Source organism: Anarhichas minor, unplaced genomic scaffold, assembly GCF_050575085.1.
Source record: "Anarhichas minor isolate MPS153535 unplaced genomic scaffold, ASM5057508v1 ptg000078l, whole genome shotgun sequence".
In the NCBI taxonomy this organism is placed as follows: Eukaryota; Metazoa; Chordata; class Actinopteri; order Perciformes; family Anarhichadidae; genus Anarhichas; species Anarhichas minor.
This window is the reverse complement of record NW_027466524.1, coordinates 1275029-1299895: the sequence shown is the minus strand read 5'-3', so window position 1 is coordinate 1299895 and position 24867 is coordinate 1275029. Positions and strand designations below refer to the sequence as shown.

Here is a 24867-nt window from a genome sequence, read left to right as displayed (position 1 = left end):
GGATCGTTAACAACCTGTCTTATCTTGTTTGGCCCACAAACGAGAGAAAGCAGTGGGAGGGTCAGCGTCACAGTGTGCTCATGTAGAAACAAAGGATTAAAGGGTATTGTTAAGCATTAGGGGATATTATTATTCTATTCTATTATTAGTATTATCATCATCATCATTCATATAACTATAACGGCTACTATTGTCATTCTATTATATCACTGCTGCTGTCATTATTATCTGTAATCATTTGTCTCTTTCTGTATCTGCTATGGGAAACAGATCCTCCTCATCTGACATGATGTGATGGAGACTTCTTACCCGGGCTGGCAGTGAAGGTGGAAATGGCCGTTTGGAAGCCCAGCATTTTACAGATCACCTTGCCATCCACAGTATCAAAGCCGTCATCACACACGGTGCCCCAGACTCCATTGTGCTTCACCTCCACTCGCCCTCGGACTCTCCCCGGCACAAGACGCACAGTTACTGTAGTGACACAAAGTACAGCTGTTTAAAGCTCCTGGTAGCTCAAAGTTATTCTACATTGAAAGTGGCATTTTAGCAATTTGTTTTCGTTAGTAGTAGCTTTTGAAAATATCTCTCGTTCTCAACACTGCTCTCAGGTCAGTCATGTGATGAATTACACTCTGGTGGATTTCCTTGGTCTCCCTTGTCTCCTTTGGGACCTGGTGGTCCAGGACGACCTGTGGAGGAAAAATGTTCAAATACATCTTCCAACCAAACCGACGGTTTACATGAACTGGTATGAATCCATCAACTGAATATGCTACACAGTACAGAAGGCTCATCGTCTTTATCTTCTGTAACTCTACAACGGGTGAGTGATTACATACGTCAACATCTATTCTGACTCATTCCTCTTTCACAGTGAAATACAGACCTGGGGCCAGATGCTTACATTCTTGTATAGATTCACCACTAAAGCTGTGTGTACATGAGAGAAATATATTCATACGCATTATTTTCGGTATCTTGCCCGAGGACACTTCGACATGCGGACTGGAGCAGCCTGGAGTTGAACCACAGACCTTCTGATGCTTATGTTGTAGTTTAATGTGTTGAGATTAGGGTTGTAACAATATGTGTATTTGTATTGAACAGTTTGGTTCTGGACTTTCGGTTTGGTACACGCCATTCTTTCGGTACGCCCTGGGACCTACTCAGCTATCTATGTCTACTACTCGCAAAACTCTGGAGCGCGAGTTTCACCTGAAAAGTTTTGGCAGCACACCAGTTGAGGTGTGCTGCAGTATGCTGGTTGGTTCAGCCGGGTTAATCAAGCTGAAGGGACCAGGTTTTGTGTAACAGTATACCAACAGTTAAACTGAAGTCTGGTATATCTGTGGATACACTTGAAAATGTAATTTACAACGGCTTCACCAAAAGGTGTCGATTCGTGGAATGAAACAGAAATGGACTGGACGGCGGCTCCTTCTGCCCTCAGTGCTCCGGCAGCTCCCATGTCTTATGATGGAGCGTTGCAGAATCAGACATACGTTAACAACACAGACGTTTATTTATTATATACACGTCATTATTTGAGTGCCTTAACTGTGTAAGAATAATGGCTAATGAGCAACTCTTGAAAGTTCATGATTTTTAAAACAAATTAAGAAAAAAGAAAAGTTATTTTTACTTTGTTTCTTACCAAACAAGATTTCTATTGGACTTCCTGTTAAAATGTTTTTTTATTTTACTACAGTATAAAGTTACATCTCTCACCTTTTATTTAATCTCCTCATAATGTCACTAAAACTATGTGTTCTGAAGTATTGAAGTGTACCTCAATCTTCTTTTATAACCAGTGCACTAGTTCATGTGTGGGTATTAGGCATCTGCATGGTTTCTGTGCTTACATATCATCTACACATCTGGCCCCTGGTGTCTGGATGTTTGGGAGGAAAAGTTTGTTTTACACCTAGTTGTTATTTGATGTTTTCTGTCATTTTAAATGCTTTGCACAATAAATCACATATGGAAGAAACCTGTTACGTTAGTACACACTCACCTTCAGTTCCATTGAAAGCAGGGGGTCCACTTATACCTGATGACAACAACATGATATCTCTTTAAAGACAGTTGCTGGACATCACTGATATATAGCCAATAAATAAACGTGAGTAGATTAAATCTATAGTTTAAAGTTAAGTCATGTTTAGAGCTTTGATCGTCAACCAAAACATGTTTTCAATCACTGGACCATAACGTTAAATATGCTTGCAGCAGTTGCAGCAGTGCTAACTGAAGCACACTGGAATAAAAACACAACAAGCATGGATTAACAACATATGACACTCAGTATGTGCAGTTTAATGAAATCCCTGCAGCTTTGAAGCAAATAAATCACGAGACAAAGTTTCACTCTTAAGCACCCGGAGTCCATGACAGTGAAATCAGTCTACAGCAGCGGTGGGCCGTCTCTCTGCTGGCCTAAACAGAACCACAAAGCTATAGCTTTATAATTTAATCATTTTTCACAAATACACTACATGTATTATAATATTTTCCCCATTATCTTATTTTCTCATTGCACAGCTACTGTGTTCCTCAGTTGCTCTGCTTCCAGTACAGCTTGTTTTAAGTAGAGCTTTTATCCAATCAGATCTCACCTCTGTGTCTCTAGGTAAGAACAGAGGCCTGCAGACTCACAAGTGAATCCATGTGCAGTTTAAGTGAATGGGGACGATATTGTTGATTGTCATAGTGTTCAACCAATCAGATCTTTAGTTTGACATGTTGGGCGTATTCTTTGACGTGCCACTGCTACCGAGGTAGCCTGCTAAGTACGTCAGCATTAATGCGCAGCTCAGCAATAACGTGCGCTGTGATTGGTCAGTGGGCCACTGTGACTGTTGTGACACCGAAGCAGCTATCAGAAGTTAATAGTAGTAGTTACAGTTCAAGTTGGAAGATATGTAAGGAGTTATGACATTTTTTGAGTTTTGCTTGTTGTAGCTTTGTTTTTCTAACACTCAATGGCTGACGGAGGAGAAACGGATTTCCAAGACATTTCCAGAAAAAATGGACATTGTAAGAAAGGGTCGGCCAACCCCACAGCTAGCAGCCCTGACCCAGACAGGAAAAGGATTTGTACGAACGGTATTCCTGGCTGACAGCGTCGGAGAAGCGTTGCACATTTTATGGCTAAGAATGCGTTTGCATTGCGACACTCACAAGCTACGATGCTTTTGAAAACTTTAGCTGAGACCCGAGTGGATCTACAACTCAACGAACACGTTCACAGGAGGACCTCTGGCTGGAACTGAACCGCACCGATGTTCTGTACAACCGCGTCATTGAACTCTTTGTAATCAAAGAAAGGAGGATGGACTTTGTCTTTAAGTGAACAGCAGCTTTGGTAAGTGAAGTGCTTTTGTGTTTTTACATCTGCAGTAGCGTTACTACTGTGTTCATGTGTCTATGGTGGTGTTATTATGATCTGGTTAATATTGTTCCCTCTGATGTGGATAATATTTGAATGGCTCGTGTTCTTCAGTGTGCGGATGAATACGTGTTGTAGCGCTGCAGTGTTGCTGGATTGATTTGTTGCTTTGTTGTCATGTAAATATATGTGACTGGTTCTTGTGAGTTTGTTCTTGTCATTGTGTTAATTATGTTGATTTTGACTATATGCATTGTCCTTTAATGACGAAGCATCCCGTCATGCGCGGGGTTAGGGTCGGACATTTGATTCTCTGTTTGGGGTTTTGTTTTCTATAACAAAGCAGGAATGATGGTCTGGAGAAATGGGGATTGTGTGGTGATTGCTTTAGCCTGTTTGAATCAGTAGGAACAGCTAAACGCTGCGGGGGAGTTTGTAGCGTGTGTGCTGCTGTTGATTTTCCTGCTCAGCTAGTTTAGCGTCACGTGTAGAATGTTTTTCTTCCGGGGTCGGAGTGTCAGACAGCTTTCTGTTACGTCATGGGGGTAACCAGGTTGAGCGCAGTCCACCGAAAACATTATATTTCCCACAATTTAAGCTTCTGCATTTTCCAAATGCACTAGTATTATTCAAACGAATTGTTCGGTTCGTAAGCCTCGTACCGAACGGTTTAATACGAATACCTGTATTATTACACCGCTAGAAACAAATAATAACCGTAGCTGTGGCGTCATAATGAGGTTATTAGGAGATGGTTCAACTTTAGTAGGACAGCACTGAAGGCCCAGCTATAAAATGCACGGCCCGCCACTGGTCTACAGTATATATCAGCTGTGGGCTAACAGAAAATTAAACCCAACAACATATGAACAACAGCAACTTGCTCACTAGAGAATGAAACCAACCCCAGAACTGTATCATGTATCAAACTTGAATCATGACTAAGACACAGCTGCCACACACCATACTGAATATGGTACTGTTATACAGGACCTGATATTCATCAGTCAGCAAAGATCACAGTGTGTGGAAAACTGGTACACAACTAAATCAGCCTTTTACATGAATGCATGTGACGGATTAGTTTATAGTTTTTGTTGGTTTTCTTAAATCTTGGCTTAAAAAATGAGGGATCTCCTTCAGCACACTGGAGTGATGTCCATGTGCACCAGCCAGGTTGGTTTGATAACTGCGCTGACTCTATGTTTGTCAAAAATCTAATCCAGCTGGTAACCTGCTAGAAGGCACAACACACAGCCCTACCAGTGAGGTGCCTGCAAGGGGATCTCCACCAATTTTACACATGAAAGTCTGTTTAACAGATGATGTGGCGCAAAATGAGTACTATAAAGCCTTAAGTGTCTCCAGAGATAATGATAAATATCCTCAAGTGATGTCACTCCGCGTCACTCCCGCTACTTTTGAACTCCAGCTGACTAAAGTGGGCCGGCTAAAGCCGTTTAATTTACCGACCTCCAGGTCCAGCAGGTCAGTTCTTATCAGAGTTCACAGACTTTCTGACCTCTATTATCAAGCTAGACAAAGTGCTTCTGGTTGGTGATTTTAATCTGCATATCAATGATGCCACAGACTAGTGCCACTGAGTTTCTTAATATTACTGAATCTTTTAATTTCACGCAACATGTCTCTGGCGCCGCTCACAGGGGTGGTCACACCTTGGACCTTGTGTTCTCTCTGGGTCTTGATATTGATAATACCAGTTGTGAGGACCTACTGATCAGTGATCATAAATGTATTTTCTTTGATCTTTCTGTCAATGCTGACCCCTTGTGTCTGAAACAAACATTCCACTCCCGCATTATCACTCAGAGTACAGCTGATCAGTTCTCTATGCACTTCTGCTGTGATATTAATACAAATCTTAATGATGTTGAACTCTTGATACAGCCTTTTAATGAACATTGCACCACTTTGCTGGATAAAGTGGCACCTCTTAAGGAAAGGACCAGGGCTGCCTACAACACTTCTCCGTGGATGACAGACGCTGTCTGCAGCTTGAGACGGAAGTGTCGCAGGACAGAGCGGCTCTGGAAAGCCACTGGGCTAGAAGTGCATCGCTCATATCTCAAAGACCTCAGAGTTTCTTTTAATGCTGGAGTAAAGGAAGCTAGAACTGCTTATTTTGCCAACTTAATCTCTTCCTCAAAGAGAAATCCCAAGATTTAGTTTGACACAATTAAGAGAATTGTTTCACCGTCTGTCTCTACATTACCATGCTGTTCTGTTGACGATTGTAACAAATTCCTTACCTATTTCAATGATAAGGTAACAGCTATTAGGTCTGGCATTCAGCCTGGGATCTGTTCATCTACATGTAGCTCCTCTCAATCTCCTACTGTTCTGGACTCTTTCCAGCCTATCAGCCTTCAAGACCTGATGGACTTAATTAACAAAACAAAGCCATCATCTTGCCCTCTGGATATAATACCATCCTCTCTATTTCAGAAAGTTCGGCCAATTATTGGCCCTAGTGTAACATCTATTGTTAATTCCTCATTGTCTACAGGAATTGTCCCTTCCTATTTTAAGCATGCCACTATCCAGCCTATATTAAAGAAACCCAACTTGGATCTGGCTCTGCCCATGAACTACAGGCCCATATCAAAACTGCCTTTCCTTTCAAAAATCTTAGAGAAAGTGGTGAACAACCAACTTACTGCTGCACTGGAGAGGCACAACATGTACGACGAATTCCAGTCTGGGTTCCGTAAAAAACATTCGACTGAAACCGCTCTCCTGAGGGTTTCAAATGACATTCTCATGTCTTCTGATGGAGGTGACTGCTCTCTGTTAGTACTTCTGGACCTCAGTTCTGCGTTCAACACTGTAGACCATAACATCTTGATTAAGAGGCTACGTGAGTGGGTTGGCATATCTGGCATAGCGTTAGACTGGTTCACGTCTTACCTCAATAACAGAAGTTTTAGTGTCTCTGTGGGTGATTCTGTGTCTGTTACCTCTCCACTGTCTTGTGGTACCGCAGGGCTCGGTTCTGGGGCCTCTGTTATTTTCCCTATATTTGTTGCCTTTGGGACGGATTATAAAAAGTTACAATGTGTCCTATCATTTATATGCAGATGATATCCAACTCCATCTGTCATTCAAACCCAGCGAGGCCTTCACAGTAACTAGGCTCCGGACTGTGTCAATGCCATCAGAGACTGGACGGGAGAAACCTGCTTACAACTCAACGGCACCAAGACGGAGGTTCTGGTTATTGCACCAGATGAAGTTGCCCCTACAATCAAGCAGAGTATTTGTCCACTCTCCTCTGCTGCTCATTGCAACCTGCGTAATCTAGGGGTAATATTTGACCAATCAGTGTCGTTTGAGCCCCATGTTAAGCAGCTGTCTAGATCCTGTTTCTTCCACGTAAGAAATATCAGTAAACTGAGATCTGTAGTATCAACAGCTGAACTAGAGATGATCATACACACATTTATCTCTTCACGCATCGACTACTGTAACACACTTTACTCATCACTCAGTGTATCTGCTCTTAACCGTTTACAGGTCATCCAAAATGCTGCCGCCAGATTACTCACCAGGACAAATCGACGGTCTCACATCACCCCCGTACTCAGATCTCTCCACTGGCTCCCAGTAGCATTTAGGATCCATTTTAAAATACTCACCCTCACTTACAGAGCACTTCACGGTCAGGCTCCTACATATGTGACTGAATTACTTCACCCCTATTCACCCGCCCGCGCTCTCAGGTCAAACGTGTTAGGTCTTCTGTCTGTCCCATGCACTCGCCTTAAGACCCGTGGTGACCGAGCTTTTGAGGCAGTAGCACCGAGGCTGTGGACTGCTCTGCCTGCACCCTTACGTTTCACAGATTCTGTGAATTCATTCCAGAATCAGCTCAAGACACATCTCTTTAGACTGGCATTTGACTAAAAACTCATGTCCTAGACCTGCTTTTAAACCATGTTTTAATTTAGTTCTTTCTGTGTGTATGTACATTATTGGCCCTTATATGGTCACATTGTGTTTTTTATGTCTCTAATTCTGCCCCTGTTAAGCACTTTGTGACTTATGTCTGTAAAAAGCGCTTTATAAATAAATCGTACTTACTTACTTGTCAATTTGGATTATTGCAGTAAAAAAGCTCTGTGGCAAACAAACATTTATGATACTTACACGTTTTGTTTAGAAAGACAATCTTTAGAAATTAGCACCACTATGATTTCTGAAGAATAAATGCAATCGCCAAAAGTAAAAAGCTAATGTTAGGCTATAAAGAAACTACACCACGGTCACATGACTTAAAACCAGACACATACAGTTCCCTCACTGTTGCTTAATCTCAGAGCTCTCCTGCCAGTAAGCGGCTCAAGAATGTGATTTGAAATTTTGTTCTTTCAGAATCTCTGCTCTCTACTTAGCAGCTCTTCCCCTCCGCCCGTGCAACACAGGATGGCTCAGCCACAGTCACCAAAGAAAACTCCTTCAAAGTTAGTTTGTGTTTGTCAGGCTAACGGCAAAAGTATTTGTTAATCGGTTTGGAACAGACTGTCTTATCAAAACATGATTCATCCGTCCGTTGACAGTGTCGACCACTAACAGCTCGTCATCTCCACATGGGGACTCCCTATGTTCCCACACATGTAGATAAAGGGTTGTTATTGGCCTGTCAGAATCCAGGATATAAGGGCCGTATATTTGTTAGCAACAACTTTGCATTTAGAAATCTCCAGTCAATAGGTAGGTGGAGAACTCCTGGTATTGTGTGAATATAAATCATTGACTCATGTAGCCCACTGCTTATCTCTTCTGCAGACTAGAGGCTCAAGGCTACATCAGCTGCTAATAGCATAGCACACCTGATTCTACAACTCAACAGTCAGCAGTTGAGCTACATTGTGCGTAATGAAGGTGCGAGATTTGGATTTGGGGAGTAACTCTTCTCTTTTACACAATATAGATACATGACAAGCATATATGTAGTCTCTACTAAAAGATCATGTTGGTTTAGTTTGGGTGGGCACATTCTGTAGCCTTGCTAGCTTGTCTACTTACAGTAAGTGTAGGAACACCTAAAACTCTATTTGAAAAATAAATAAAACTCTTAACAGCAAAGGGAAAACAGCCCGGTAATTAACCTGCCATCTTTTTAAGACTCATGACTCAACTTACATGAGTTTGATGATTGATACCAATCTTTTTGAACTGGGGCTAGTTTATTTCGTTTATTTCATTTTGTAAAGATGTAAGTGCATTGGAACTTTAAGAAATGACTGAAATAGAAAGGTGTGTCTGCAATGACCAAAAGCTTTATTGTGTGATTGAATGAATAATCCCCCATCTTGATACCAACGGTATCATGGTAAGGTGGCGTAACTTCATTCAAACTTAAACACAAGCGGTGATCTGCAAAAGGTTTAAAGTGATCGTGTAAGGCACGTCATACAATCTTGGCCAAAAAAAGAATTAAACTCACCAAGCTGTCTGCCTGCGTAGCAGCAGCTGAGTTGCAGAAACGTACAGCTGTGTGTGGTAGTTCTTTTAGCGGTGTTGGGATCTGACCCTGCTGTCCTGGCTGGCTGAGACCTTCACACGTGCTTTTCAAACAAAGGAGCAGCCATGTTCCTTCCTTTCACCAAAACGCCTGACATGGGGTCTACAAGAAACCTCATGCCGGATGACCACACCCTCCAGCTCCAGCAGAAACCTGATGCTGGTCCCTCATTGGCCAAGAAAGGGCCCCCCCACTGGTTGTGCCACCTGGTTTATAAGCCTGAGCACAGCTAGAATTCTTTCTCTTCCGTCCAGACACCGCTGGTGTAAGGAGATCCACAAGGCTCTCTTCACCCCGGACACGCGCTGGTGTCAGGAGGTCCACAAGGCCTCTTCACTCCGGACTCGTCCAGGGGACAAGAAGATCCACGAGGAACCGCGGCCTCATCAAATCCTATCGGGTCACATGCAACATTCGCTGGTCGAACAGACTGTGTTTTATTTTGAGTTTTGGATCCTGTAGTGCGAGAACGGATAACTCCTATGCCCCGTTCTCCCACCCTTTTTGTGTACACACCGCCGGCAGAAGGTAACAATCTTTCCTCGCCGAAGATTTCCGGGAAGGACGACCCAAACCTCGTCCCTCAGCCGAAGTTAAAAAGCCCCTCTCTGCAGCGAGGAGGCCGAGTCTGCGCCAGCCAGCCCCGAGGCCGCGCCACCGAGAGCCAGCGGCTACTCGAGGACCGAGTGATCCCCACCACGGGAAACGTACCCTACCGAACGAAGCTTCTACAAGTAAGAGTTACTGGTATCTGGGCCTAGCTTAGCTTAGCATAGCATTAGCTTAATTTAGCCTATTCGTTATGTCGTTGTTATTCCTGTGTCTTGTTACGTTAAGTTACTGTCGTGTTATAACGTGTTATTGCGCAAGCATCGCGGACCACGGAGTCCCGTTATATTGTGTATTTCCTGCCGTAACTGTTTGCATTAGATCCGTCGCTGCTAGTGGATGTGGAGGTTGTGATTTTATCACTTCAAAGACCAAAACCACGGTGGCGAAGCCTCGTCTCGCCGACCGAGTTTCGGGGTGATAAGAGAGCAATACTCGCATCTCACCGCAGTGATAAAGATGTTTTGTTTTGGGGATTATTTTATTTTGTTTGGTTTTATTCTCTGTTCTTTAAATCGGCTCTGTGAGTGAGATCTAGAACCGCAACTATCACCGTACAAGCGTGACCGGTCGGTTCAGAATCCGACTGCAGAGTTTACGAGTGATCAGCTGTTCCTCACATTCTCACTGCAGCGCTGAGCACCGCGCTCAGAGCTCCTCTCTCTCTCTCTCTCTCTCTCTCTCTCTCCCTCTCTTCCTACTAACCCGCACACACATAGTTAGATTCACTGATTTTGGGTGAACCTCTCAGACACGTGGTCGCGTAATCTATTGTCCCAACCCACATTGTGCGCCGTCCCACGTGGTTACACGTAGCCACCTCTCAGCTATCTTGTCGCGGGTCAATAGACTCCGCCATCTTTGCTTGTAGGCTCACACGCCCCTTTTTAGGTTACGTACCATCACTGTTTGAGTAGGCCCCCCCCTTTGTTTCCACACACACACACTCACACGTGTACATATATCTATATACATATCCTTACCCCACTTTATTCATTTGACTTTAGGTATTAGACATATAATTTTATGATAGTGTTTGTTTATTTTGATAGTACTTGATTTGATCATTTATTATTTTATTTCATAAACTCTGTTATATTTTAAAGAGCAGTCGTCTGTGATTACTTGTGCATATGTGTGTAATAATAACTGGATGTAGTGGCCTGTGCTCGAACTTAAACCTTCACTTTCACTCTGAATGTGTAATAGTACTCAGACTATTGACATTATGAGTGAACGCTAATTATGAGACTTAGTTTTATTGTTTGGTTATTGGTCCCTGTTCGCAGGGTGGTGCCCCGTTATTATTAATAATCATTAATGATTGTTACTGACATTAATAATTCTATTGATGTCAAGAATTTAGTTTCTTAGATGCTGATAACCAAACAGGCTCCTCTACGTTCCCAACAGCGGTTAGCCAAACACACCGTCCAAAACAACTAAAGTGAGCCGCAGAGCAGCGGCCGAGAGGTACACAGCAGTGTGTGTTGTGGTATTTCAGTGAGCTGTTAGCCAAACACATAATCAACTGTTGTCCCCCCACTGTGGGCACAGAGTATTAGATTGGGCGGCATGGAGATGGCCATGTTATCATTAGTGGCCCCGACCGGCCAGGGCCAGTGAGAGAAGAGTAGGCGGGCAGTCAATGGCGGGATAAAACAATACAAGTGTTTGTCACCGCAATCACGAGAGGTCCTTAAGCCTACAACCAAAAGTATTTAGCAGTTCGCTGCTGCAGAACGCGGGATTAGCTTTGGACAGACTCAGAGTTGCAAACTCACTCACTCACTCACTCAGACGCACACACACGAATGCACGCACACACATGACAAATCTCATGGTCTTCCTGGCCGAATAAAGAGGAAATATTGGCTCATTATGTCAGGATACATGTAGTTTTATTTCTGTGTTAGCAGGGAGACCCGCCATGCCTATTCAGTGGCAAGCACCACCATGTAGATAGAAACTACACAGTGGTGCTATGAATTCTTTAATAAATATCCAAACCCTTACCTTGGGCCCCGGGTTCTCCCTTCTCTCCCCTTGCACCTGGTCCTTGATTCCCAGGGGCCCCTGGGAGCCCAGGTGAACCCCTTGGACCTGCATTCACACACACACACACACGATTATGAACTGACATTTATGTTTTGGTGCAAATATATATTTCATAAATGCAAGCTGTGCATATTGTTTCATTCATTTCATGCTGTGTCAGCAATATAACAGATGATACCCAGAAGTTAAAAGAGGAAGAGAAACTGAAATTCATAATTTCATAACTGCAATCTGCTGATCCATCGAGGAACTGAGCCTCTGTGAAGCCTCTTTTTCCTGAACACACATTTTTCCCTTCAGCTCTGCCCTGGTTATAATAAAGCTATTTTTATAGAAAGAGAACTTTTAAAAAACTGTTATTTAATGTATTTATCCATAAAATATGTTCAGTAAAAAACGACTAATGACCAATGTAAACAGTGTTCGGCTGCGTCACATTTCTGCTCGTAGCAGCTGCCGGAGAACATTCACTGCCATGCAGCATCTCATGCGCCTATCTTTTCCTCGCGGTGCTATCTTTATTCACTGGGTCTGCTTTTACCGGAGAAACGTGCCACTCTGATGATGACAATAAGAGCAAAGCAACTCTAACCTAGGCAATAAATGTGTCTGTTAACATGTAGATCTTTAGCAAGAGTAAGCTTAACCTTAATGCAATATTTAAGCATTTGATAATTAACACAAAGCACGGCTGTGGTGATGGGAAAGTCATTAGTTTTGCAGGTATGTGGTGATAAACCAAAGATACCACTAGGGTCCAGGTGACTTAAATTCCAAATTGTTTGCAAATATTGTCTATGATGCTTTATAATAAAGTAATGAAGTTGCCATGCTTTGCCTGAAGCAGACAGATTTGAAAGAGTTTGTCACATCAGTGAGTCCAGCTTTGTCTGGATGTTGCAGCTTGTTTTTCATCTGTCAGCTCTGGTGAGCACTGAAGTTCCCTACAGCATGTCATCTACTATGATGGGAGACCCTTTTCTGATGGAGCCTCATTTTGTGTTTTAAGCTCCTTTTCAAAAAAAACACATCTACAGCTTTAATAATAACAACAAGTACATTATTCCACAGATGATCGTAATGAAACCCACCAACTTCACCAGCAACTCCCTGCTCCCCAGGTTGGCCTTTGAGTCCCATTTCACCCTTTGGTCCTGGAGGGCCAGCAACACCACTGTCACCTAGAAAGAACATGACAGGTATGTGATGGACTGTATCTTCTGCTGCTCAACACTACTACTGAAGCATGCTGAATAATGCACACAAACAGTGCCGTTGGATAAGGCTGTACACCAGTCAGGGGTCACTACCCAAGTCCACAGTTTAGAACTTCTTTAGACTACACACGTGCGACATATGAATACATTTAATCACACGTCCTTGGACGTCCAGCTGAACGAGATTGTAAAAGAATAAAATTCCGATGTTAGGTCTTGGAGCCCACAATGCTCATTACATGCCACTATACTGACACGCTGTTCTCAAAGTCTGAAATGAAAGGTTTATCCTTTTCAAAAAAACATATCTACAGCTTTAATAATAACAACAAGTACATTATTCCACAGATAATCGTAATGAAACCCACCAACTTCACCAGCAATGCCCTGCGCCCCAGGTTGGCCTTTGAGTCCCATTTCACCCTTTGGTTTGAGGAGAGGTTGATAAATGAGTTATCTGTATGGAAGTGGCTCAATAAATCTGCTGATTAGATTTTGATTTTCTTTTTATACCAATAGAATTTTGGCTTGATGGCAGAAGGAAAGGTCACGATGTCTCCAAAATCCTTAAGACTTATCGTATGAGGATCACAAATATACTGTATAAAGTGCATGGCAATCTGAGGCAGTTTGGGGACAAAGTAAGGTTGGTACTAGTTTTTCTAGAGCTAGGTCCAGAGCCAGGATCTTTAGAAATATACGGTCATGACTCCAGTGCAGACCCTACACCCTTTAGTTATTCAGTTAACTCTTTCATTTGATCTTCTGTAAGTTAATCACAAGATGGCCTATTATTGCAAACCCTTCTCTACACTGCAAGACAATCAGTCTGGTAGGGATATACTGAATCTTTATTCATTTATCTAAATATTTGGTCATTCGTCAGCAAGGGTAAAAGTCCAGCGCTGATAGAGATCTCATATAGTAAATGTCAGTGTACTGACTAAGTTGTGAGGGTGTCAAATAATGGCTGCAGCCTCTTTATCAGCCAGTTTTCATCAGACGTCTGACAAGAGATGACAGGTCATCAACGCCAGGATCATTGGCAGACCAGCAGCTGAAAGCTAATGCTTCTTGAACACATATACACAGCTTTGCTATATCAGCTAAAACCAGATTCACTTCTCGTTTGGTGGTTTTATTAGCTCAGAGGTTGGCGCGAGGCTCTAAACAGATTTAATTATCTTTCTCCACTCTAATATCAGACCATAAAATCTGGTTATTGTTGAGATGCTGACCACACTTTTCATATTTAACTGATTTTAACTTCAGCTTTAACTCCTCTCTCCTTGACTCACCTTTGATACCTCTCTCTCCTGGCGCGCCTGTATGCCCATCTGTACCCGGAGGTCCTGAGGGCGCACACACACAAAATAATGTCTAGGTTGATAAACAATGCCCTTAAAATTCTGTTGAGGTTGTTACAGTTTTATGCTTTGCAGCTTAACCTTAACAGTCAGTGTTAAACCTAAAATCCATCCTCAATATGCTAACAACCACAGAATGCTCTTTGTGATAAATGCTCATTTTCCTGACGTTGTGACTTCAAGTATATACTCTCGCACACAAACACAGATTCAATTCAATTCAATTTATTTTTGTACAGCCCAAAATCACAAATCACAAATTCTCCTCAGAGGGCTTTATAATCTGTACACATACAACATCCTCTGACCCGGGACCCTCACATCAGAACAGGAAAGACTCCCCCCAAAAAAGGAAGAGACCTTAGGGAGAGCAACAGAGGAGGATCCTCTATCAGGATGAACAGAAGAGTGATAGATGTCATGTGTACAGAATGAACAGCAGAACAGAGTTATGACACATTCAATACAATACACAGATGTGTGTATACCTGGTATGAGGCTGATGGTTGTCACTTTGCCCTCCAGGTTGTGGGTGCTGGTGTTGAGCAGGTTCAGGTCAGACAGCAGCCTGCCCAGCTGACCCTCCTCTCCACACAGGCTGTTGACCTGTTGTCAGGCAAACCAACAGAAACATGATTGTTGTGTTAGTGCGATGCTGTAAAACACAATCTCATCAATTAAATGAACATTTGCAAAATACATTAACCAACACAAAGTGTGTTCAAACAGAGAGCGAAACACTTTTTTTTGAGTGCTGTGACGGGTTGTATATGGACCCAAATACAGCACACGAGATTCCAGGAACCGTTGGCTTATATTATTACATTATAAACTTAGCAGGTACAGAATGATACACAAAGTCCTTGGCAGAGCGGCAGATACAGTGGGCAGAATTAATCCGAGTCAGGAACAGAAGGCTGGTGGGTTTACCGGGAGTCAGGCGGGACGGGTAGATCAGGGGTAGGCAGGTTCGATCAGTCGGTGACAGAGCGCTGGAAAGTCTGGCATTAAAGTGGCTGACAAGTAGAGTGAGGAGGGTGTGGAGCTGAACTGTGACAGATACACAACGAACTGCCAACCTTGTGATTAATGGACGATCCACTGTACCCACTGAGCTCAGGCAGCCCCGATAACGAACAGGCGTCGCCTTCTCAACGCTGTTGCTATTGGGTTTTCCCCCCTGTGCATACTGTGTTGTGAAGACTTCTTCCGTGCCCTTGTGCGCAGCACAGGCAGCCCTTACGTCTGCACTTGCAAAATATAACAGCCGTGCAACCATAATTCTGCTCACATTTTTTCTTCAGCGTCAAGCAGTCCACAGGCGAAGAAGTAATGAAGACGAAGAGGTCTAGCGGTGTCTGTCCTTGTACTGGCGGCCAGATGGGCTACAGTCCCATGTCGGACATTCCCCTGAGCTGCAAAAGATGCCTCTGCACTGTTGATGTTGGGCTAGCACTTATCCTGCAGGGCGCTTGCTATTTCTGTGCAGTTCACAGTGAGTAACCATCTGAATGAGGCAGAAGTGTCCCACGACTCTGCTTCATCTCAGTTTGTTGTCCACACGTTAAACATAAGAAGGAAGCAGCCGCTGTTCGTTCATTACAGAAGCCACTCGCAAGGTGTGGCTCTGTCAAAGCAGCGTTTGTCTCACTGGCTGTGTGACGCCATCACACAAACCTGCATCGCAGCGGGAGAGGAGCCTCTGCAGGGTGTTGGGGCGTACTCCAAGACAGCTTTATCCTCATCCATGGCCTTCCTCAGAGGGATGACAATGGCAGACATCTGCGCAGTGGCATGCGGGGCTTCTCTGTGCCCTTTCATTCATTTCTATCTGCAAGATGTATCTGAGTCGTCCCTGACTCATTCAGTATTAAATGTGCTAGATGGCAGATGAAGTGTTGCCCGATCTGGCACATTTATGCTCTTGACAAATGGTGTGCCTCTTATCCGATCATCATGAGTAAGTGGGTTGCATGGGGACCATTATTATACATAATCCACAACCTACTGACTGCTTCCCTAGCTGGGTAAGCTAATTCCCCGAGTACCAGTCTTTATTCTAAGCTTACGCAGACTCCAACTCTGTAGTCAGCACACACACATGAATGAGATTGATATGGTTCTTCTTATCTCACTCTAAGAAAAATAAGCCTATATTCTAAAATGTTGAAGTATTTGTAATGATGTAAGTCATGATAATTATTCCAAGGCCTTACAGAATTTTTATCATTGAAAAACTGGATAAACAGTTAAAGTAAAAATAAAACAATAAACATATACTACCTATGTACCAAAGTAAAAAGTTCAGTAAAATGTTACATATGAACAGCAAGAGGACCTGGCTCTCCAGGGCCCATAGATGGCTCTTCAGGGTCTTGGTTTCTTCACTGTTGTTGTAGAGGAGAGTTTGAATGTGGTCATCAGGAGGTTGGATGGGATTGGATGTCAGCTTTTCCAACCTGGGATTAGACGATGAAGACTCCAACGTGATAACTGGGACAGAGAGGAGAAAAACAACAAGCACGTTTCATCAGCAGGCCTACATAATGATATCAGCTTGAGTTAGTGAAACAAATATCCAGAGTACAAACTGGCATAGAAATATGTTCCGCTTCAATACATCACATTTAAATATATGTGTCAATAAATAATAATATCTGTAAGCAGTCATACCTTTATAAATGAGAAAAGCATTAAGGAAGGTCTGCAAGATGAGGAAAACAACAATCACAATAAAACACCAGTGTCTTCTGGGCCTTGCCGGCTTCAGATCTGAAACACAAACAGGAAACTGCATCAACACAACAACAAGCAGCCTGGTTCATCCAGCTGATACAAATGCTTTTATAAATGTGCAACGCTCTGAGCACAACATATTTGGACAACTAGTGGAAATTGTCAGCTGTCAATCACAATGAAAACCTAGTGAGAATTATTTTTGTTGGCAGAAATTTCATGAAAGTGACACAAAACCAAAGTGATTAAGAGTGAGAGGTAAAGAACTGTCCTGTATCTGCGGACACACTATTTAAGAAATGGCAAACCATCCTGACACAATTCACAACTGGGCTTATCTATAAATCGTGAGATGAGCGGATTTGTGTAGAATTGAACATTCCTGGCCATTTTTACTGCCATTTCCGCATCATTAAATGCATTTAGGCGGAGTTAACGGGCTATCTCATTCTTTTCATTTCCTCACATCGGTTATACAACCAGAATGTACGCTACCCTATAAGTAGGCTACAATTACCAGAACATCACGAACAATTAAGCTCCCTCGTGTGGCTCAAAGTCTATTCTAGATATAAATGTAAAAAGGGCAATGGAAGAAATCCTGGAAATAAATTTGGCGACCCAAATAAAATCTCCTGCGACCGCCCTGCGTGTCCCTACCCAGTCTCTGGGAAGTAGTGGGTTAGAAGAGTTTGTAATATGCTCTGAAGTGATGGTCAGTGATGTTTGTTGTTTCGATTGATTTGAGAATGATTACAGCTTTACCGTGCACAGCAGCTGGACTTTTGCAACACCACGAGATCACGCAAGAAGAGCGATCAAAACATCACACGGACATCTATTTTAGATTAGTTTCCAATGACTGCTTCTCAAATGGTTCTGTTTAAACAAACCATCTGGTGCGTCAATATTCATGATCTAAGCGTAGCAATTAGGGTAGATGTCTCCAGAAGCCGTTGCAACAACCCTGTCTCATAGACGTGTTTTACAAGGCTAGTGGAGGCTAGTTAATACTGGAGTTTAAAGACTGTATAACACCGATACTTAAGCAGGTAAAGCTGATAGCCGATTAATAGCCTTGTATTGTGAACAAAGCGCTGATAGTGTTGTGTAATATATTTGAGATTAAACTTTTGTATAGAAGAATAAACTGAAATGGATCAGATATGACATGAATATCACTTGTCAGCTGTTCCTTTTAGCACATTGTCTAACTTCATCACCAGAATAATGCATTGAAGGAAAAAATATCTTAAACTATATAAATATCTAATAACATCATTAAAAGTCTTGTGTTTTTATGTTTTATGTCTGGCATATATGTGTTGATAAAATGATGTGAGTTACATGTTCTATTAACATATTGAGGAGATTTTGTTATCTGCAAAGTTTCAAAACGTCCATACTGAAAGTACTATCTGCCACCCCTTCACTACTCATATATCATTTGCTTTTTTCTTTAATATCTGCTCTTTACTCTGCTCAACTATATTTCTATTGTCACATACATACAGCAGTGGCGGGCCGTGCATGTTATACCTGGGCTTCACTGCTGACCTGCAGCTGAAACACAGCTACGGTTATTATTTGTTTTGTGTAAAGATGAAGCTCAACACCTATAAATACACTAACTGCAGAGAATATGCCGAGACTGCGTCTCCTCTCTGACTGCTGCGCGAGGCTGCTGTGAGAGTGACCGCCTGTGAGTGCTTTGGGGCGGCGGAGCGGCTCACGGCAGCACCGCTGCTCGTTCACCACAGTGCAGAACGTACGAGCTTTAACGTCAGAGTCACAACGCCACAAAAGTCTCCAACAACACCAGAACAAGTCACTCGATTTGTCGCTAGTAGCTTTTGACAAAAAAAGTCTCCAAGAGGGTTTTGGAAAGTTGGCAACACTGGTACCAGCTAAATATGTCCCCAGAGCAACATAGGATGTAACAATAGTTCCTATCACATATTAAACCAAACAAATATCCATCTTCATAAAAACAAGTTGTACAAATAATAATATATAAACAAGCATCTTAAAGCTACTGACTTACCAAATGCTGTTCACTTAAAGACAAACTCCATCCTCCTTTCTTTGTTGACAAGGAGTTTAATCTCACGGTTAAATCCCAACTCACAAATCCGTTTCTCCTCCTTCAGCCATTGAGTGTTAAAAAACAAAGCTAGGTAAAAATAATAATAATCTACACCAAGCAAAATGCAAAAAATGTAATCATTTCTTCCATATCTTTCAATTTCAACTCTTACTACTCCAACTAAGCCTCTGCTTAAGTTTCGTTTTCCAATAGTCACGTGCTCGCCCACTGACCAATCACAGCACACGCTGCTCCTCACTGCAGAGCTGAGCTGCATGTAATGCTGACGTACTTGTAGGCCAGCTAGCAGCTCTGACACGTCAAAGAATACGCCCAACATGTCAAACTAAAGATCTGATTGGTTGAACACTATGACAATCAACAATATCGTCCCCATTCACTTAAACTGCACATGGATGCACTTGAGAGTCTGCAGGCCTCTGCCTCTGTTCTTACCTAGAGACACAGAGGTGAAATCTGATTGGATAAAAGCTCTACTTAAAACAAGCTGCACTGGAAGCAGAGCAACTGAGGAAGACAGGAGCTGTGCAATGAGAAGATAAGATAATGGGGAAAATATTTATATCAATTATAATACATGTAGTGTATTTAATATTAAATTATAAAATAGATATAACTTTGTGATTCTGTTTAGGCCAGCAGAGAAGGCCTTGAAGGCCCTGACGGCCCACCACTGCATACAGGTACAGTACATACATGACAGTTGACCTCTGCATTGAACCCATCCTAAGCTTTAGCAGCAGTGGGTTTCTTTGAAGCGCACAGGGAGCAACTTGGAGTTCAGCGTCTCGTTCAAGGACACTTCCACATTCAAACACTAGGAGCCGGGGATCGGACCACCAACCTTGTGATAAGAGGACAACCCACTCTACCCACAGCCGCCCAATGATATCCGATGCAATGAAATACCACTGATTACCGCTTTCTATGGTTAAAGTACGTATGGTTAGGCACTAAGTCTAAGGAAAGATGATGTAAGAGACAGGACATCTTTTTTTATAAACATTTGACCATAATCTATTTCAAACCTAAATACATAACAATCAAAAAGAAATAAAGTTTAAGACAATACACATTGTTACATGTATTTCCTGTTTATTGCATGCACTTACTGAGTCCTATTAAAAGAAGAAACATCTGTTCTTCACTCTGACATGTTGAAAGGTAATGAGTCTGAGTTACCTCACAGTGCATGCTGAGTGCTTTAATGGAGGAGGATAGGTGAATGTACGTCTGCAAGGTGGACAAGTTGAATTATCTGAATGTCTGAATTTGAGACTTTTGCAAAAATCATTTCATTATGACTCTAGGTACAAGCATAAAACGGTAAAAACATACAATGTGTATGTCCCTTGTGTTTTTGTTGCTTGATTTGTTTTCATTTTTTTCTTTTCCACTAATGTAACTTTTGTACAGTACTTCATGCGTTCCCCATAAGCTCTTGTATTTATATGTCTTCTTATACCACTGCGCTGCGACAGCTGCTCGTCTGTCCGTTCGTTCCATTGTCGGCAATATCTCAGGAACCTGGAGGGATATTCTTCAAACATCCACTGATCCACGGACTCAAGAACCAACTGATTAGAATTTAGTGGCCAAGGTCACTGTGACCTCACAAAACATATTTTTGTCCATACCTAAGGAATTCATATGCTAATTATGACAATTTCACACAAATGCCTAACAGGATAAAATGATGTAGTGAGGACGTTTAAGACATATAGATGTAACTGCAACTTGACTGATTGGCGGATGTATTCTTTATTGCTACTAGCTAAACCAATTGGCCCTCTTAGTGGCCTTAGTGGGCTCAGTGGGCTGGGCAATGCTGATGTTGTTGGCTCATATTTCTTTCGAAGTTGTCCTAATTTATTGCATTATAATTGAAGCAACTTCCAAAAGAAAACAGGCTTGTCCATGTGGACCCTTTGACAGCAGTGTCTGGTGTTATAGAGTCCTTTGTCACAAAGACATTTTGAAATGCTCAGGTGTAAATTATAAAATGGCTGAATTCTATTTAGCAGCTTCAGTTTCATATCCTGGTATTGTTCATGCAGCTCACTGTCACACAGGCTGACTCTGAAATAGAACAGAGTCATCTTTATTGTTCGTAACACTTCTGCTTTTATGTCAAACATCTGCTTTGAAAAAGTCTATTCATCCAAATTAGTTTGGGAATTTACATCAAAGATACAACGATTAATTATTTTACTTTTTTTCAAAATAGCCCCAAATTTCAATTCCACGGGGAGCCTGTCGTCATATTCAAGTCATATTGAAACGTCTCCTAAACGTGGTCAGACTTCGTCTGGAGGTAAAAGCTGATTGATTCATTCATTTATAGCCTGACACAAAATATGTGGTTGTAAAGAAAAATGAATACGCCAACTGTGCCACTGACCAGCAGTTAAATCACTCCTTCTGAGGTTAGAAGGTTTTTAAATAATATGAGTAATGTCTAATTATTTGATGACAATCCACTTTACCACCACTAAAACAATGTGCTTATTAATAACATTTTATTTTCACATGCACCCACATTTCTTTTTAAAGACTTTTAAGACATTTACTTATTCATTTACTTGTGTTTTTTCAAGTGCGTTTGTATGTGTTAAAAATTGTTCCATGTGTATTATATCATATCCCTGTGTATCTTGTGTTATGATTGTGTATTTGTGTCTTTTATGCAGAGCTGTGTTTGTTGCATACAGAGGAAGCCATATGCTGTACAATTTGTAAAGTCTTTTGAGCCAAATTGGTGATTTGCGATATTGGTTTATACTAATAAATGTAATTGAATTGAATGGAATATAGAGACAAGCTTTTTTTGTGCTCAACCTGAAGATCACGTTTGAACTTTTTATCGTGAGATTTAGAGCCATCTAGTGGTGGGGTTGCAGATAGCAAACAACAACACATGCATCCGCTCACCTTCCCTCTCCAAGCGTTCACTTCTGTAAACATGTTCGTGCTTGTTGAACAGCGCACATAGTTGTCTTCAACTTGAATAATCTTCACTTCACCTGGTTCCCTTTAATATCTCCACCGCACCACTGCACCTCTGCTCACCTCCGTGTGCGTGTTTTAGTGTCTACGCGCGCGCGCGTGTGTGTGTGTGTGCGTGTGTGTGTGTGTGTGTGTTGCCCCGACAGAGAGAGCAGAGGAGACGCACGCTGCAACGTGATAATAAATGACACCAAAATATTAAAAAGTATCAATAAAAAGCACCAGTAAGGTTGCGGCTTATCAAGTCTCCGGTCTTTAAATATGTTGCACTGGGGCCCTTTAATTCCCGGTTGTGGTATTTATGCAGATAACTCAGGACGTGAACGGCTCTGACTGCAGCTGTGTTCAGCTTGTTCGTTATGGGCTACTGTAGGAACTTGGAGGTGCAACATGATGGACTCCATCGCTCCATGTAGATATAAATGGCTTTATCTAAGCTTCAGGTCATTAGCATTATTATGAAAATATATCCCATTTCTGCCAATTAAGCCCTCTAAATGCTACACTGTTCCTTTAAGGCAGTGGTTCTCAAACTTTTTCTGTCGCGCCCCACTTTGGAGGAAGAAATAATGTTCATGCCCCACCGCCCCAACAAAATTGTAACAAAATGGTCTATGTTGCATTTTTATTGAAATAACATTTTGTGACTCCTCCGTCTGTGCTTTGTCAAATAATAGAATAAAGAAAATTGCAATCACTTTTAAGTAAACCAGATTGCGTGTTTACCGTGGAGCATTTTGACGTGTACTACGGAGCAGTTTACAACACAGCTGGTTTCCGAGACAAATCTTTGTAGCGCTGCAAATTAATGAGGCAGATGTTTGTGATGTTGTCATGAGGTGAAAATACACAATGTGGACAATAACGCATCAGAGGCAACAAGAAAAGCAAATCCATAAAACTAAGAATTCAACCAGCCAAGAACACAGATGTGTCAAGCTGAGTTCATTTGAGTTTGGCTGAAGGTCACCAGTTAACAGGGTCCCTTCTTAAACCGTAACCCTGCTCTGCTATGCCCCGCCCTCAGTCACTAAATCATAATAAGTATCTCATTATTATGAGATAGTATCTCATTATAATGACTTACAGGATCTGTATTTTTTCCTCACAGTGGCGGAAACGGGCTTCCATACTTTTCGCCATGTATTTATTAATTACTTTAAAAAAAAATAGTGCTGGTAGTGGCAGGTAGGTAGGTAGGCTGGTAGGGCAGGTAGTGCTGGGCACTACCTGCCCAGCACCTAATGCCATGCAGAGTTAGAGTAGCTGGTGAATGTATAGCATAGCCATTAAGAGAGCTAAATGTGGGTTTTTCTCAGGAGTTGGTGGAGCTAAAACAATATATATACATATATATAACAAATCAATATTGGACTTAGATTCATCAAGTGGACACAAACAGACTGCAAATAGATGTTTATGTTTGTCTGTGTCTGCTGGACTGTTTGCTAATTAGCTATATATAACTTTATATATAACTTTATACATAACTTTATATATAACATTATGAGCTGATATGTCAGCTTTAAGTCTATTGCTACGCTACCTCCATGTAGCCAAACAAATCAGTTAATGCAGGTTTAATCTTCTTAGTTCCAGCTACTAAAACATCTGTGACGGAGGCTTGTTCAGTGCTGCACTGCTGTAAGGCTGGTTTGTCAAAGTATCATTTCGAAAAAGAAATATCAAAAGCTGCGAAGGCGGGAGGAGAATTTAAACTCACTTGGTAATTCATTACTTTCTTGGTGTGGAGGGAGATGCTTTTGATTAACATATTGTTTGATGTTGAAAACATTTGGAAATCTTCTCTTCCTTCACAGTAAAGGGTTACAGTTAGTCCCCTCACAACATGGCCTGATGTTTGGATTGCTGCCATAACTATCATACACTGAAGTCTTATAAATACAAATAAACAATGTTTGTCACTGTCAAAATACTAAAGAGCAGTGTTAAAAACTCTGATTGGCCAGAGCCCTGTCAGCATTAAGCAGCTGGCCAATCAGAGCCCCAGGTGCTGCATCACCGAAAGGCTGAAAAAGGAAACACTGAAACTGCTTCACAGGAAACTGATTCTTTTGTTTTGATTGGCTACGGGGTGCCTCAAGGATAAGTTCATCTTATTTTCTATTTATATGCTTAATAGTCTTTCTTTTAAGATCTCTTTCCACGTTTATGTGGACGAAACTAAACAATGGGATATTCTCCTCCTTCTCAATATAATGAAGTTCGTTTATGCCCGACTGTATGAGAGGCTGAATGTCTTCATTTGGTGGACAAGTTTAACAGCATGTAACTGTATACATGTAAATAGAATCAGCCCCAGAGGTTCTCATTATTAGACCCAGTTTAAAAAAGGTAATTCAACATTTCTAGATTACATTAGACCAATTTTATCATTTGAAAGTGTTTAGAAATGAATCCATGCTTTGTGTCATCATCATACTGTAATTCATTATACTCCTGTTGAGGAGTTATACTCAAGTATTCACAAGTTACAACCTATCAGGTTCTAACTACATGCTGCAGCAAATGAGTTGAGTTGTTGTGTCCATGTAGTAAATTAAAGTCTGCATGTTCCTATAATAAAATCATATCAATCGGGTTACCATGTTTTCTCTCACAAGTGCCAACAGCAGCTCAATCTATTCGTTGTGAGATACTCACCATCAGGCTGGAAGCTGTAGAGGTCAGTCCTGCTGTGTGACATCTCAAACAGAGGGTTACTCTGGGTGAATGAGACTCCATCCCTCGTCTGATCCACTGATGTCTCCATGTTCTCTAGAGTCCAGAATCACCTTCACTTCCTCCTTCAGGAACTCTTATATCACAGT

At 41.8% G+C, this 24867-nt stretch overlaps 1 protein-coding gene and 1 long non-coding RNA gene across 2 annotated transcripts in view; one reads left to right on the top strand and one right to left on the bottom strand.

The window, feature by feature from the left end:
• The window catches only part of LOC142937908 (uncharacterized), a 16255-nt gene extending 12691 nt beyond the window's left edge, over positions 1-3564 (top strand). The window contains exons 4-5 of the long non-coding RNA XR_012949464.1: positions 271-826; positions 1111-3564. This is a non-coding gene — a long non-coding RNA (uncharacterized LOC142937908). The remainder of the gene's footprint in view (positions 1-270; positions 827-1110) is intronic.
• marco (macrophage receptor with collagenous structure) overlaps positions 1-24867 on the bottom strand; it is a 27076-nt gene extending 2209 nt beyond the window's left edge. The window contains exons 1-10 of the mRNA XM_076081029.1: positions 24701-24867; positions 16861-16959; positions 16526-16680; positions 14676-14793; positions 14119-14172; positions 12695-12784; positions 11562-11648; positions 2018-2053; positions 633-692; positions 310-474 (exon numbers count right to left, since the gene is read on the bottom strand). Of these exons, the coding sequence (XP_075937144.1) occupies positions 310-474; positions 633-692; positions 2018-2053; positions 11562-11648; positions 12695-12784; positions 14119-14172; positions 14676-14793; positions 16526-16680; positions 16861-16959; positions 24701-24809 (973 nt within the window). The 5' untranslated portion in view covers positions 24810-24867. The remainder of the gene's footprint in view (positions 1-309; positions 475-632; positions 693-2017; positions 2054-11561; positions 11649-12694; positions 12785-14118; positions 14173-14675; positions 14794-16525; positions 16681-16860; positions 16960-24700) is intronic.